The sequence below is a fragment of the Ornithodoros turicata genome, chromosome 2 (assembly GCF_037126465.1).
Source record: "Ornithodoros turicata isolate Travis chromosome 2, ASM3712646v1, whole genome shotgun sequence".
Lineage (NCBI taxonomy): Eukaryota > Metazoa > Arthropoda > Arachnida > Ixodida > Argasidae > Ornithodoros > Ornithodoros turicata.
In genome coordinates, this window is record NC_088202.1 from 126,756,412 (window position 1) to 126,768,477 (window position 12,066).

General features: G+C 44.0%; 1 protein-coding gene across 3 annotated transcripts in view; it reads right to left on the bottom strand.

Annotated features, from left to right (window-relative positions):
* The window catches only part of LOC135386080 (intermembrane lipid transfer protein Vps13-like), a 64,436-nt gene that overhangs the window by 27,426 nt on the left and 24,944 nt on the right, over positions 1-12,066 (bottom strand). For 2 of the 3 annotated variants that reach the window (XM_064615805.1, XM_064615803.1), the window contains exons 36-44: positions 11,006-11,139; positions 10,791-10,913; positions 8,742-8,894; positions 4,128-4,307; positions 3,919-4,038; positions 2,301-2,426; positions 1,152-1,292; positions 956-1,075; positions 549-593 (exon numbers count right to left, since the gene is read on the bottom strand). In XM_064615805.1, coding sequence (XP_064471875.1) covers positions 549-593; positions 956-1,075; positions 1,152-1,292; positions 2,301-2,426; positions 3,919-4,038; positions 4,128-4,307; positions 8,742-8,894; positions 10,791-10,913; positions 11,006-11,139 — 1,142 coding nt within the window. The remainder of the gene's footprint in view (positions 1-548; positions 594-955; positions 1,076-1,151; positions 1,293-2,300; positions 2,427-3,918; positions 4,039-4,127; positions 4,308-8,741; positions 8,895-10,790; positions 10,914-11,005; positions 11,140-12,066) is intronic. The other variant, XM_064615804.1, reaches the window with a different exon arrangement.

The following is a 12,066-nucleotide window of genomic DNA, read 5'->3' on the forward strand; positions in this document are numbered from 1 at the left end:
AGTGAAGATTTAGTACGCATGCACGGCACAATGGCTCTGCATCTCCGTTCTCATCAAACAAGTAGCTCAAGGTAAAAGTCGGAAGCACAATCGTGTCGTAAAGCTTGCGACAAAATCGGAAGTAGTTGGCGCCTGCAGTAACCTAACTGCTGTAGTTAACTACTCGAAATAGTAGTTGAACTAGTAGTTGCACACTACATTTCTGCAGTAGTTGATAACTACTTTTTAACTACAATCAGGTAGTTGAACTACTAGTAGTTCGGCACTGTAATGTGTCTGCAGTCAAACGATACATGTACGCTACCGCTAATGAGCATTAGATGTCGCTCAATGTGTGAGGCTGAGCAGTGGTATGGTTGGCCATTTCTCGGTACTCATTTGTATCCGTATTAACACTGGTGATGTTTCTGCAAACTTCATCCAGGTCAATGCTGACATGCGTGCTACGTATGCACACTATATGTACTAGTGAACTAGGGCACAACTATACCTGAACATCTGAACATCAGGAGCAGGTTTTGTATGAGAACACATTATCGTCATCTCACCTTATGTGTGACCCGAGACTGCGTCGTGGGTTCTGGGGGCTCGCGCTGAAATAATGCACTGGGTAAGGGAGGCATTACGTCACGTGGGTTAGTAAAGCAAACTTCAGCTGGTTAGCAAAACTTAGTAATTCACCACATAGGGTTGCATTCTCTGTGCTATGTGACTCCCCTTTACGACAGAGCTTGCAACAAACACGGCACTTCATGCAGGTTTTGCAGATCCCTGTTTTGTGCGCGCTTCTGTGCTGCGATACAAAGGACCTCAAAAGGTCTGCAGAAAGCTCATTACATCATGCTGACAAGTGGCACCTCTTCAAGTCATCAGCTTCCCCGGATGGTACATGCCACCACCATTTGTGCAAGTCCACCAGGAATGGGAACAACCGGTCGTGCAACTGAAAACTCACCAAGAAATTTGTTCCCTCCAGGATTATGTGGACTGGTATCCCATAGAAGTTCTTTACAACATAGGGAGATTCTAGCCGCTTGTGATCGCATGTGGTGTGGCTCATGGCTTCACCGAATGCCTGCAAAATAAATAATGTAATCAAGTATTTGCACAATTTTCTGTGGGTGCCATCCTGTTGGTGAAGCCTGCATTACCACTCCAAGGTCTTGTACCACTTGAATGGCTGTTTTAGTGATTGTCACTTCTAAGGCATCTTCAACTAGAACCTCAATGGAATACATTGGAGGTAAATGTGCTGAATCTTGCTCCTCTTCACCCACGAAGTGCCTGTCCACCTGTAAAAATAGCATGCAAAGGCTACTGCACTGATACACAGTGAAAGCAGCGCTACATGTTCCGTTTTATCGACAATGAGTACCGTATTTTCACGCGTATTAGCCGCGGCTTATGCGCAATTTATTTTTTTCGCGGACGCTCTGCGGCTTATCCGTGGGTGCGGCTTATCTGGTGACTATTTTTCCCTGGTACTTTTCCCATACCGCGGGTTAAACGAAAGGGCCGACAGTGCCTCATGTTTTTCAGAACAGGACCGCCCTGCCAGTGCACGAACAATACCGAACAGGGGCAGGTCCACTCCACATTCGAGTGGACTAACTCGTCAATCCACGAAAAACACACAACAAGGGCACAATCCGATCTTAGTAGAACACTAGAACTGACCCCCTTTGTTATACATCATGCCGACACCGGAATGTGGACAGGGTTTATGGCCTTCCCCACGGTCTCCTTTGTCGGCAGACCCACAGGAAGGGTTCAATACACCTGTCATTGGGATAAAACGTGGTCAGCTAAGCGTCAGTTCTCATTTGACGAGAGCAGCAGCATTCGTGGACACTGGCATGGCAGTTAGAGGTGAGGCATGGCTCCAACGCTGAGGCATAGCCACGACAGCGGCTTCAAACTAAAAGTCGTCGACTTCGCGGACAAGTACGGGAACAGGGCAGCTGGCCGGGAGTACGGCGCTGACGAGCGTTGAGCGTCTCTGTTGATTTTGTATGTGCATCACTGGTGTAGCGCACAAAGCAGTTGCGTCGTATTACCCGCGGCTTATCTGCGAGAGCGGCTTATCTGCAAAAACATTTTCAAAATGTATCTAAAAACGAGTCCTGCGGCTTATCTGCGGTGCGGCTAATACGCGTGAAAATACGGTACATTGACAGCTCGGCACACAGCATTATGTGGTGACATACCCCGGTACCTATATGGACCTACAGTGGTACCCTGTGCAGGGTACACCTGCACAGAGCCATAGCAATGGGGGGGAAGGGGGGAGGGGGACTCACCTTGAGTGCAATTTCCCATGCCTTGCGACCTCCAGGAACTTCAAGTGGCTCAACCAGAGGCTCCCACACAGCCAGCTTCTCGTTGTAGTAAGATATCACTGAGCCGAGGAATCCTCGAATGCTCATCTGTTACAGCATAAATTACGTATTTTATGCATTTATTAATACTGCAGGCCATGTAAATGGCCCAATCAGGAGGGGTTACAAAAAAAATTGCATCTACAAAAGGAACATCACAAAGAGAGAACAGAGGGAAAAAAGGTACACAAAAAGCCTAAAAAATGTACACTCCAAAGCCTTATACAATGCTGATCTAACAGAACCTTCATAACAGCCTTAAGTCTCACTCTTAACCATACCAAAAGGCAATGAATTCCATTCTGGAATGGTTCGAACACAAAAAAAAAGTGTGTTTAAAAAGTTTCAGCGTGCGAGAGAGGATGTATGTATGTGATGTGTGTTTTGAGGCACCAGCGGTTAGAGAAACGATAGAGCTGCTATTCTAAATTCACCTTTGAAGATCTGAAAGAAAAAAAAACAAAAAAAAAAAAACGAGCAACTCTTCTATTCTCAAGCGTTACAATGCCACAATGTCATTCATTAGACTAGTAATGCTGTCTCACCTACCATATGCATTAAAGGTGCATTTCAGGTTTTTTGATGTCATATTTATTACGAGGATCCCACAAACAAAAGCATATTTGAGAACTGACCTAACTGTCAAGGTGACCAGGCTGACCTACTGTAAAGGTAAAAGCTTAAAATTTAACCTTAGGAGAAGCTCTGAGCAGTTTCCTTTTCAGGCACCCCAGCTTATACGTACGGTAGCCAAACATGTTAAGTCAATGTGTCTCGACCATTTCAAGTCTAAAGTGAGTGTCACACCAAGGTATTTAAACCCTTCCCTTCATCGACAATTACATTTCCAACCGAATAAGAGTTTAACATCATTTCCTACTTGTTGCACTACTATGTCATCATGTTAATAGACAGGACAGTATGAGTAAAGAACTCAGTCATCAGCAAACAATCTGATTTGAACTTCATCAGGTACAATATGTCCTTGATATAGATAAAAAATAACAGTAGCCTGATTACACTTCCCTGTGCAAGTGTTCACTGCCCGAGTGTGGTTCGACAAATAAGCATTTATTCAATTTACAATCCACAACTTAGAAACGAACTTGTAATGGCTTTGCCAAAAAAAGAAGGAAGAAAAAAAATCAACCTGCCCACCTTTATCAATAACTGCTGCAAGATCATGGACAACGGTAACAAGTTGAGTACTTGTTGATAAACTCATACAAAACCCATGTTGGAACAGACAGAATACCATTATCCAGAAAGCTAACAATAAACTTGGACAGGTACAATGTATGCAGCTAACCATTCATGAGGTACCACTCTAGTGTGCATCGCACATGTAAATATTACACGCAAAAAATTAATTACAAAGTAAATAAATTTTTTAAACTTTTTAGTAGTAATTAATTTTTAGTATTTTTTACAAATTAAATAGTAGCCCTCAGATGAGACAAAATGCACATGCTCTTGTGCATCTGCCTGTGCAGCCTATAACTTGCAAGCAGTCTGCCCATGGGATGCACTAAATACATACCTCGGATGACCAGTCCAGCACTTCAGCTTCCAACGAAGCTCTCCAAAGGAGCATAGGAATGGTACGGTTGTCCGAGCCTTGCTCAACAGTTACTACGATTGACTTTGCTGTCAGGAGCGCCTGTCAACAGAACCACAATAAAATATCTCACGACTGAGCTATCGATGCCCAGAAGAATCAGCACGGAGCTAATGCTTTAAAGGCTATACTTGTTCATCTTTGCATGCAGCTGGTGTTTCTTGAGGGGCAATCTCCTGCGCTTCTAAGGCATCCGTACCAACTTTGACAGCTTCTTCTTCCAAGTACCACAGCTTGCTTTTATCCAGTGCTGTTACGTTCCACACGCCAAGGTTGTTTGGTTCAACTATTTGGCCAGACTGCACCTCAGGCTAAACACAAAATAGCAAGTTTCAGATAACCCATTACATTGCTCTTTCTATCTTGCAGTTGCGGGGGAAAATGGACCACTGTATAAGTGGTTAAATTCGTGGGCTCAATAATTCGCGAATTTGTGAGGAGCCAGGATCAGGCAAATATTCGCAGAACCTTGAATCCGCGGTACCGTCGTGCGTAGACCATGAAACCAGGTGTCTTAGGGGCCCTCCACCTTGAAAATCCAGGAAGTTAACAAAAGGTATCACAACTGGGTAATAACTAGGGTTGCCACCAGGCCAGTATTATACCGGCACGGCTGGTTATTTGCACGCTCTGACGGTTGCCGGTAGGAAGGTGATACCGGAAGCCTTTTGCCGGTATTTGTGGCTCAAGACCTTTCATAAGGGCTTTTACAGGATTTTCTCTTCAACATTCCACTACAGCTTGAATAAATCTGGAACACAGACCCATCTCCGCAGTCACCAGTCGTTTTCTTAGTTATTCATTCTTATTATTATTCATTGTTATTACTATTATCATTATTTCTAGCATCAATGATACAGCCACACGCAGGAACACGTTTTCTCGTATTATCTTGAGCGAGCATGCTCGCTCTTTCTCTCTCTGTGTGCTCGTCCACCTCTCACCCACTTCCCTTTCCCCTATTCCACCTCCTCTCCCTCAGCCGGTGTTTTTCACTACGAAAGGTGGCAACCCTAGTAATAACCCGCTGCATTTGTCTTCCTTTTGAGCCCTTCCGACTGAGAGGGCTGAGATTAGGGGGATCTCAGTTGTCTCGTGACCCAATTATTATTATGAGATTAGGGGGTCCTTACTCGTTTGATGTTTGGGTCATTGCCGAATTGTCCTGTCCCCCATCATTCCTGTCGCCGCATCGAACAGGTACGACTGGCATTCAACGCAGAGTAATACCGTAAGAAATTGTGTACATAAGTTGCCTCAGCATCCTGGGTAAAATTTCTTACATATTTTGTTCGCGTATTTTGCTGTCATTGGTTTGAATATCTCGCAGAACTTTAAATTCGCGAAGAAAAAAGTGCTAGCAAATTTCACGAAAATTAGTTCCTCCCGAAAAGTACTACAGTCAAACTCCTTTACAACGAAACTCAGGGGACAGCAAAAAAATTCGCAGTAAAAGTATTTTCGTTAAAAAGGATGTCCATTATTGGACCTATAGGGCTCCAGCGGGACCGCAAAAAAATTTGCTGTAGTGGTATTTTCGTTAAAAAGGTGTTCGCTATAAAGGAGTTTGACTGTACTTATACATAGAGCCTGAAGTTTTTGGGAAATATTTTTTCCTACATTCGGGGGGTAAAAATTGGGTAAATAAACGTGTGCACTAAATTCATGCAAATTCGGGTGGAAAAGCTTGCAGTACGCTAAATTCGGGGAGAAATCGGGCTCAGTTATTCAAACTTACTGTAGTGGTTTGGAACAAATGGCATTTTTTGGCCAAACAAGTAAGTTGGTGCATTCCGACAGACATCCCAGTGAGGACAATTTGCCGGGTAAAAATCAGGTTTTGCCCTAAAGAGGCAACCTTCAATTCGGGGTGCAAGTTCGGGGAGGAATCTGGTAAAACCCTAAAACTTGAGGCTCTACTTATACAGTATACAAAAAGAACAATGGTGAAGGCAGAACCATATTAGAATCAAAATAAGATGCCAAAAGAAGACCAAAATGTTTTTGATGGCAATATTCTTCACTGTTCTTCAGCTTCTTGGAGTGTGCTGAGTGCTGATAAAAGGCAGGCAACCTGAAGGGTTCTACTGTCTACACTGAAGACCTATCCTTCAAAAATGGATAGATGACAGCATAGCTTATGCTGAAGAGCTATACGACCAGACAGAACAGGTTGGAACATTTCTTTTGTTTTTATAGCTATGCTGAATTAGTAATTTATCATACCTGCAAGCAGTGAACGTGTGAATGAACAACCTAAAAATCGATGCAGCCTAAAAAAACATGCAGGACAGGGCGGGGAAATTTATTAGGGAGTCCACTGTCACACGTTGCCACGTGAGTGTCCAAAAGTTTGCTCCAGAGTGTGCTCATATGCTTGAGGGGTGCTAATATACTACTATCACTAGTACTACTATCACAGCCTCTCGGTGCCCTCCGTTCTTGCCTTCAGGTGAGAGCCCTCCCCAGAAAAGATCGCGGGTACTTGTAGGAGCATTTGTTTGTCTGGACGGCTATACTTGTGCTCCATTTTCTACAGAATTGTCATTATGTCAGCACGATATGAAAACACAAAGCCTGTATTCTGGAAACTGATGCAAATCTCTATGCACAACTTTTCGTAACTGTTGCCAAAGACAAGTGGTTTGTAGTCGGCAAGCTCTTCACAGAATTGTCCCACCAGGCACAAAAAGGAATTCATATGTGGTTAGAGAGCAGGAAAATAAAGGGAAACCTGGGGCGGTGAACTTTCCTCTAACAATGGACTGAACACTGAACAAACAAACACAAAAGGAAATAACCACTTAAATGTTTCCATGCGAATCATGGTGACTATTCCCTGTTCCTTTTCATCCATGGGTGGAATGGGTGTCTGACAGGACAATTTAGATCGAATTGAGCACAGTATTGTATATGTACACAATTTGGTACCGAATGCAAAGGCGCAAGTTTGAAAGTTTTTCTGAAAAGTGTCGATTAATTTTTCTTTCTGCAATGACAGGAGCAAGGCACTGCTAACTAGTATAAATTAAATTGTATATATCCTGAGAACTGAGAGCATGTGCACCATTACCCCAACTACAGTGCAATCCCGTTAATTTGAAGTCTCTTAATTTGAACTTCCGGATAATTTGACCTGACGCTCAGGTCCCAGCTAAGCCACGTGTATTTCAAATGCCTGGTAGTTCAAACACATGAACATACACAGCAGTGTATTTTAACAAGATTGCAGGGCCGCGCCCCCAACTCCCGACCACGCATCCGCTCGGAAGCGCCGGCGGGCGCGCTGGCGTCAGGGACACTTTACTTATTAAATGCTAAGCTTACTTATTACTTTCTCATAAAAGCAATACTTCTGCCAGAGGAAAGGGGAGTAACGAACGAATCACCGTAACGGTGTGCACGAACGCGACTGGTGCAGGATGATGCTTACTTGTCGTCGACAAAGCAAGCAAACTTCGCTGTCTTGAAGGGATCAAGACCTTTCCTGTTGACATACATTGCCAAGAAAAAGGCGGCGATTTGATGATTCATGATGACGAATAGCAGCAAGAAGACAAGGACAGGGTAGAAGTAGACAGGACGACTGCAGACTCTCAACTGACGTTTAATCAAGGAACACAGCATCTTAAACGCTAACATCTAGGTCACCGACTAAAAAATGCACAGAGAAGACAAGGTTTATGCTGCTGGCTGGGAGATAGCACTCAACATATTATCCATACGTAGAAAATCAATTTCCACGTCTGCTAACGTGACAGAAGATCAGTTGGTGCGGGAGATAATGAAGGCATTTCAAATAGCCACGTGTAATGGCAGATGTGTCAGCTCCCCTTCTGTCACGTTAGCAGACGTGGAAATTGATTTTCTACGTATGGATAAGATGTTCAGTGCTATCTCCCAGCCGGCAGCATAAACCTTGTCTTCTCTGTGCATTTTTAGTCGGTGACCTAGATGTTAGCGTTTAAGGTGCTGTGTTCCTTGATTATTCGTTAGTTGAGAGTCTGCAGTCGTCCTGTCTACTTCTACCCTCGACTTCGACTCCTAGAACACAAAAGAAATGCACTTTCCCTTTCTTGGAATTCGGAGCTGGTGGCCCATTTGAAGCTGTGTAACAACTGTTCCCTCCCGCCCCACTTCAGTGAGACTGTGTAGTACTTAAGAGGATTACGGTAGCAATCCAGGGGTTAGACTTCTGGCGGAATTCGAAGAAATTGCTACGAGAGGGCAATGCATAAGTGTCCCTTTGGTTTCCCCTTTGCAACCTCTCAGGAAGTTGCTGGACGCCTAGGTTCTTGTCATTAAAGATTGCTGTGTTTGAGATTGTGTCTTCTGTTTTTCTTCCGTGTCTCGGGTTTCACTGCTGTAATTACGTACGAGCTCGCCAGCGCCCTTCCAGCCTCTCATATTTCTGCCCAACGCATCAAGCGCTCATTTAGAGCAGCTCCCCTTAGTTCAAGCACCACTTTATTCGAACAAATCTTTGGTCCCCTTAGAGTTAGAATTAATGAGACTGCACTGTCCCTTGGTGTGCAATATCGCACCACTCACTGCATGCCCCAGAAACCCTGTATTCTCTTCCCTTCCACCGCAGCGTTTTCACCCCCGAACAGCACAAGTAGTAAGTGCCTACAAGACACAGCTATAGAATGTATGCGTACGGACAACAGGCACCCAACCAAGACAAAAACTGCTTTGCAATCTCTACTTTGCAAAGGGTAACAATATATAATAAAAGTTCTTACACCAGGAGCACTGAGGGCGCTGAAGCTTTTGGAGAGAATCTCTACTGCTCCGGGGATGATGTGAATTTCAATTGGACTTGTTGTAACTTCCATGTGCTGGCCATTCTCAACAGTATATGTACTGTTCAAGCTGATCATTGTAGGCTTCAGGATCTAGTTAAATAACATGAAAGAATCTGCATCCATGAAGGGTGAATGATCCAACATTAAATAAAAATGCAACACAAAGTACGAAAGTCTTACGAACATGCATATGTTACAATTTGTTTTTCACAGCTCTGACGTTAAACAAAATACAGAAGCCGACACTGAAGATTTTTGTTTAAGTTTAATTTGTACAAGCTTTCGCGTGGAGGTCCACGCTTCCTCAGGTACAAAGTGAAGTGGTGACACACATAAGTATATATAGTATAGACATATACACTGCTGTACAAAGAAAGGGAAGAGGAAAGGAGATATGGTGCCACATGTCTGTGTACAATGAATAGCTGGGCAGACGGATAGGTGACCTCTAACCGTTTAAGAACAGTAAAAGGTGTTGTTGTGAACAAAAAGGCTCGCCAACCCAGTTTGGCGGAAGGGGGGTCAGGAGTATGGGAAACGAGTGGTCCAGAATAGACAAAAGGGAAGGTTACGGATTATCTAATGGAGTACCAGACGATGACTGAAAGTGGGGATTCAAGAATTGTGCACAAATAAATATAGATATATAGCTACTAAATTTACATAAGCGGATATAACGAGCCAGGACTAAGATTCAGACCATTTGGTGTGAGACACTTGAACTGCGAAATTAAGTAGGACTCTCTATTCTTACGTTTAATGTCGGTGCGGAACCTGCAGAAGCTCTGACGTTGAAATAAGTAACTGATGACCCATATGAATACTACCACTATGAATATCCCATATGAAAAAGACTTAACATCAGTCTACAACCTGTATTATCACCCTTTGAGCTCTTGTCCACCCCTCAGTTTAGTTTTGAAAATTTTTTAAACAGTACTGAAGCAACGTGTCACCATCATCATTCTGCAAGTGGGCTTCACCTCTTTACTCTAAAGTGTTGGGTGAAGCCTCATTTACACTGTTTACAATATTCAGTGACTAAGTCTACAACTTCTGTGACCTCATGGTCAGTACTGCACTCTGGGCACTGCATGTTCCAGTAAATGTACTCCCAACTTTCAGAGTGATGTTCAGCAAGAGGTGGAAATATCTGCAGTTTCTAAAAAAATTCACATGAAATATACGGGAAATTCACTATATAAACAGATGCACACAAAGCAGGCTGCATGGATCATGTTGACAAACTCTCAATGCAGTCTACCATACACAACACAGAGGGACCGCTCTCTCACAATATGTTATGCTGGGTGAAAAGGCTCAAGTCCGGAGCAGATCATCATCAAATGAGCATAACACAACAAAATATTTCACCATGAGGTATTCGAAATTATTTGAATTGGGCCTTTTCTGATTATTCTAATTCGATTCGCCGTCTGTAGAAATTATTCAGATTCGACTCGCAGTGCCAGCGAAATATTCGTCAGCTATTCGGTGAAAAATTTAAAGGAGCACTGGGGTGACACCCCCTTTTTTTGTCTTTGGCTGCAGAGCATTTTGCAGTGAATAAAATGAACACCTGCAAAGACGGGCGCAGGTGACTTGCAGCGTGCGCGGAAGGCCTCTGCTAGGATCTTCCCAGCACCCCACCCCAAAGGCACCCCCAAAAATCTTGCACCATCCCTCCAAACTATCTGTGGGAAAGACCAAAAAAGACAAAATAGCTGCAAGGATGGGTGCCACCTCCCCCACCCCCCCTAATGGAACACCTTGCATTACCTCTAGCACTGGATATAGTACTCAAGTACTTGAGTAATCTTACTAGCAGTACAGTTGAGAGCAAGCAGTTGCACTGTTTGCTCCATCTTGCTTTCACTCTCTTTGGCTGCTTTAACAAAATGGTGTCAATATCCACCATTTGCACAAGCTGCTTGCACAAGTAACTTGCAAATGACCACATAAATAATTCTTGTTTTCCTCCCTTACTTCAGACAGCACGTGCTCCTCTAGGAGGGAGTCTACGGATGATGTGTACATCTTGAGGTCTTCCATAGTGACTGACATAGTCTGAGTTGTCGCCACTTGCCTCATCTTCACATGAATGCTGCTCTATAAAAAAAACAAGCAAGGTCAGGCAAAGGTCTTTAACATTCTGAACACAGACTTTTACATGTTTGAGAAGCATATGGTTGCTGTCTCACCTTCAAAATAATGCAAGGAGACTGCACATCTTCGATGTCAGCTACGAGCACTATGTCTGGCCTTGCCATTTCCAAAAGTACAGTGTAATTACGGACAGGATACGGTGGCATAGCTGGTGATGTAGTGTCTGTCGCTGCAAAGTTTACCAGGTTATGATGCCCCTACAGCAATTTTCGTGTGCCACAACAAACAAGTGGGTCAACACAGGCATAAAATATGCAGCATGATGATGTGTGCTAGGACTAGATGCCACTATATACATTGTAGGTCACAATAGGTTGAATAGGGTACTGCTTGCGACACACTTGTCTGATATCTCCCCAGTCCCCGTAAAAGCGGGTTACCGAACCAAGTTGCTGTGCTACCGTCGCCTTCGCCTCACTTCCGTTCCCCTGGTGGCGGTGGGGCTGCGCAGCGCCACCAGACGGGAGAGATGGCGATCCGATAACCACACGTCGTCCGCTAGCTCCAAATGCGTCGACGGGGCAGCGCTTTCCTCGGAATGCGGAGTGGAATGGGAATGCCTCCTGACCGTGGGCGGTTGCCTGGTATTTGGGTACTACTTTCACGCTTGTGCAATGCAGTGATAACGTCAATATCGGCTCCACCGAGAGCCTATATGACCAGCATACTAAGATTTTGAAATTTTGCGTTGCTTGAATGTCATAACGAACGTTCCGATTTTTTGGGGGAGAAAAAGTGTGCAAACCGTGCGAGTAAATACGGTATGCTAAATTCGGGGAGAAATCGTGCTCAGTTACTCAAACTAACTGAACTGGTTCAGTACAAATGGTTATGTAACTGCATTTGCTGCCAAACGAGTTAGTGTGATTTCCTACAGACGTCTCGGTGAGGGCAATTTGCTGGGTAAAAATTGGGTCTCACCCTAAAGAGGCAACCTTCACATCGGAGTGTAAATTCAGGGAAGAATCTGGTTAAGTCCTAAAACTTCATGCTCTACCAATGACACATTCCTCAAACCAACATCTTAAGAGACACATTAGTGGGGGTAACCCGAGTGAGAAATGGGACGACATTCAGTTCACTTTACTACTTCATT